The sequence below is a fragment of the Drosophila erecta genome, unplaced genomic scaffold, assembly GCF_003286155.1.
Source record: "Drosophila erecta strain 14021-0224.00,06,07 unplaced genomic scaffold, DereRS2 tig00000000-arrow-pilon, whole genome shotgun sequence".
Taxonomy (NCBI): Eukaryota; Metazoa; Arthropoda; class Insecta; order Diptera; family Drosophilidae; genus Drosophila; species Drosophila erecta.
In genome coordinates, this window is record NW_020825194.1 from 22,662,287 (window position 1) to 22,665,207 (window position 2,921).

Here is a 2,921-nt window from a genome sequence, read left to right on the forward strand (position 1 = left end):
AATTCGAAGCACTTTATATGCCGCTGTTTTCGGCAGTTGCCGGCGCAACACATACCATCCTGTCTGGCATCTCAAAACTCCACATCCCGGCACTCGTGCCAGTGGTATTGGTGGGTCCGGCACATGCCTGGCCCACTTGCTCGCTTTTGAATATGTGTTCTAGCTGCGATTCGTGCTCAGATATCCGATGATGTTGCACTTGGAGAATTCCGGCGTCAGTAGATACAAATCATACCGAGAGATTGCACTTAAACATTTTAATCCCTTATTGCAACAGCAAATTATTACGCAAGTAGTGATAACAATTTAAGCGGACAGTATTTGGTTTGAAATGTACCCATAACATGACAATATCAAGTGATAAGAGGCATAAAACACAAGGAATAATAAGAGTTAAAATGTATAAAGTGCCTCTTATAGGATTCTATTTGAAACGAATTGAGAAACTGTGATTATTCTGCGTGCGCAGTTGCCTGTTGCCTGCGTTTCAAAATGCGATACAACATGCCACAACAATGAAGCGAGTCGTGCAGCAAGCCGTGCAACGAGGCGTATGAGTGTTGACTGCCGCCCGAGCAGGATGAATTGGGGCGGCGGGGTGGAGCTGGGCTGTGCGCTTGGCTTATTATGCTACTGCATGCAAGGCCGCACCGAATCAGGACGAATGACAATCCATTGTCGCAGAAAGTAAACCATCTTTTTACCGCTTTGACACACAAATAGTGGTGAAACTACCTTGAAGGGAAATGAAAACTTTACTGCAAATAGTAAACCGTAGGGTGAATTACACCACTTGGCTTTATTTATGGGCAGCTACTGTACGAGTGCCTTTATGGCCATGAGTGTTGGCCAGATAAATATTCACATATTTGCGTGCACTAAAATTTGCAAAACGTGCCATCACCAACGATTGCACTTGATGTTGTTGTAGGGGTCTTGTTGGACTGGCCTCAATTGTTTGCCTATTCATAGGGCACACAAAGAATATCAAGATTCTATAGACGATGTCTTTTCCTGGCCATTATTTGACTTGCTCCCATTGCTCCTGTTGTTTATTTACTTGCCCGATTTCGGACACGAAAAGGGAAAGACAACTCCCTTTTGTTGCTGTCCTGCGCTCATAATGTGTTTATTCGTAGTGTTTGTGTAATAAATGTTACCTTTTTGGCTAGAAAAGAGGTACACATAAAACAATATTAAAACAGCTGACTTGATAAAGCTCATGCGCGCCCTTGGACAAAAAGTAAGTGAACTAAAAATAGCCCAAATGGTATTTGCTTTGTTTGTGGTGCAGACCTTATCCTTCACTTTTGGCCAAAACATGCTGGCAGGCAATTCGGAGGTGAACTCTAATTCATTTCTATTCCGTTCGGCTTGGCATTGCATGCAACTTTCGGTTTTTTGTACATTTTTTGTGGCGCTCTTCCGACTTCATACTACCTTATCGCGCTTTACAGCAGAGCGAGGCGATAGCCTCGAGTGGCTCGTAAATAATAAGAGGTGAGAACACAAATAACTCACATTCGCAATCAGGCAGTCCGACACCTACGACATGAACTGGGCTACAATAATAATTGCAATTATCCTGCTGCTGCCAGCCAGCCAGCAGCAAAGGTAACTATTTACTTTGATCAAATTACAATCAGCTGCAATAAATACGCTCAAACCTCTATTAGCTTCGGAGGTCTGCCACGCAAAGTGCTGTCCTACAATCCCACATACGACTTCTGGTTTTTCGTGCCCTCTGGCAGACCCAAGGTGGTTACTCAGAATGTACAGAATGCTTACTGGGCTGCCCGGACGAAAGGAGGTGTTTGCTACACAGATCTGTGGTTCTACTGCCTCACTGGCATAGAAATAGAGGAGTAAATATCTGCAATAAAATGAGCCCAAAGGTTCATTAAAAACTAAAAAATAAATAAGCTGAAGTATACACGAAAACTCAATTCTTAACTGTGCGCTTTATCGGGCATGTTAACTCACAGGTCGTAACAATGTAAATACTTTGTGTTATCTTATTTACCTTGAAAGGTAAACTTTTTCGTAAGAACCAAATTCTCTTCATATTTGCCTTAAAGAATCAGCTAAATCATGTCAGATACGACTACCTCGACTATCAGATACCCATTACTCAGCTGCAGGGAGTCTGCATGCAGTAAACAGCCATGTTTTTCCTTATCAGCTACAAGTGCCACCTAATGGACTGACTTTGACCATCACTCGTTAGACTGAGAAATGTAGCTAGGAAGAAAAAGTGTCTACAGGGTTTTGTCATTAGTTAATTAATGAAAACAATTTCTGAGAGTGTGGAAGTTGCAGTTTTAGACGTAGTGGGTGTTAGAGTGGGTTTTGCCAACATAAATTGCATAAAAACATATAATAAAATTGAAAAAATTAAAATAATTTGTAAAGTTGTGGCAGTGAAAGATTTAGTGCAAGATTTTAGTGGGAAATTAAACAAAATGTAAGCTTGTATAAAAAGTATTACACTGCAAAGCTACTAATTTACACGTTACTTAGGGACAGTCACGTTTGGCTTGGATTTTATATGAAAGCTGATAAACACGTAGATTGCAGTTCAGTTTAGGTTTTAGGTTTGCACAAAGTTATTTTTCGCGCATTATTTTCCCAGTTGTCTCTGCTCGACCTCATTTCATCACTTTCCATTTCCTTATACATTCTATGGACATGTATTCTTAGGAGGAAAATTGAAGTTGCAGTTGGAATTATTATTATTATGTTTACTTTGGCTGGGCTCGGACCAGAAGCGAACAAAATCAGCAGAAGCAGACATTTTATTGCAGCGCCGTGGGGCAGGAACTGAAATACGAGTATAGTCCTTTTTGGAGAGGCGAACTGTGATTCTGTGTACATTTGCTTGTATACTGCTTCCCAGTAGCCAGTGTGCACTTTTTTTGATT

General features: G+C 41.1%; 1 protein-coding gene across 1 annotated transcript; it reads left to right on the top strand.

Moving 5' to 3' along the window:
• Window positions 1–1,498: 1,498 nt before the first annotated feature.
• Window positions 1,499–1,946, top strand: LOC6553844. Its single transcript, XM_001979440.3, has 2 exons — window positions 1,499–1,614; window positions 1,677–1,946. Exons 1-2 carry the CDS (start codon window positions 1,553–1,555, stop codon window positions 1,867–1,869), a joined length of 255 nt encoding a protein of 84 aa, XP_001979476.1. The 5' UTR covers window positions 1,499–1,552; the 3' UTR covers window positions 1,870–1,946.
• The last annotated feature ends 975 nt before the right edge of the window (window positions 1,947–2,921 follow it).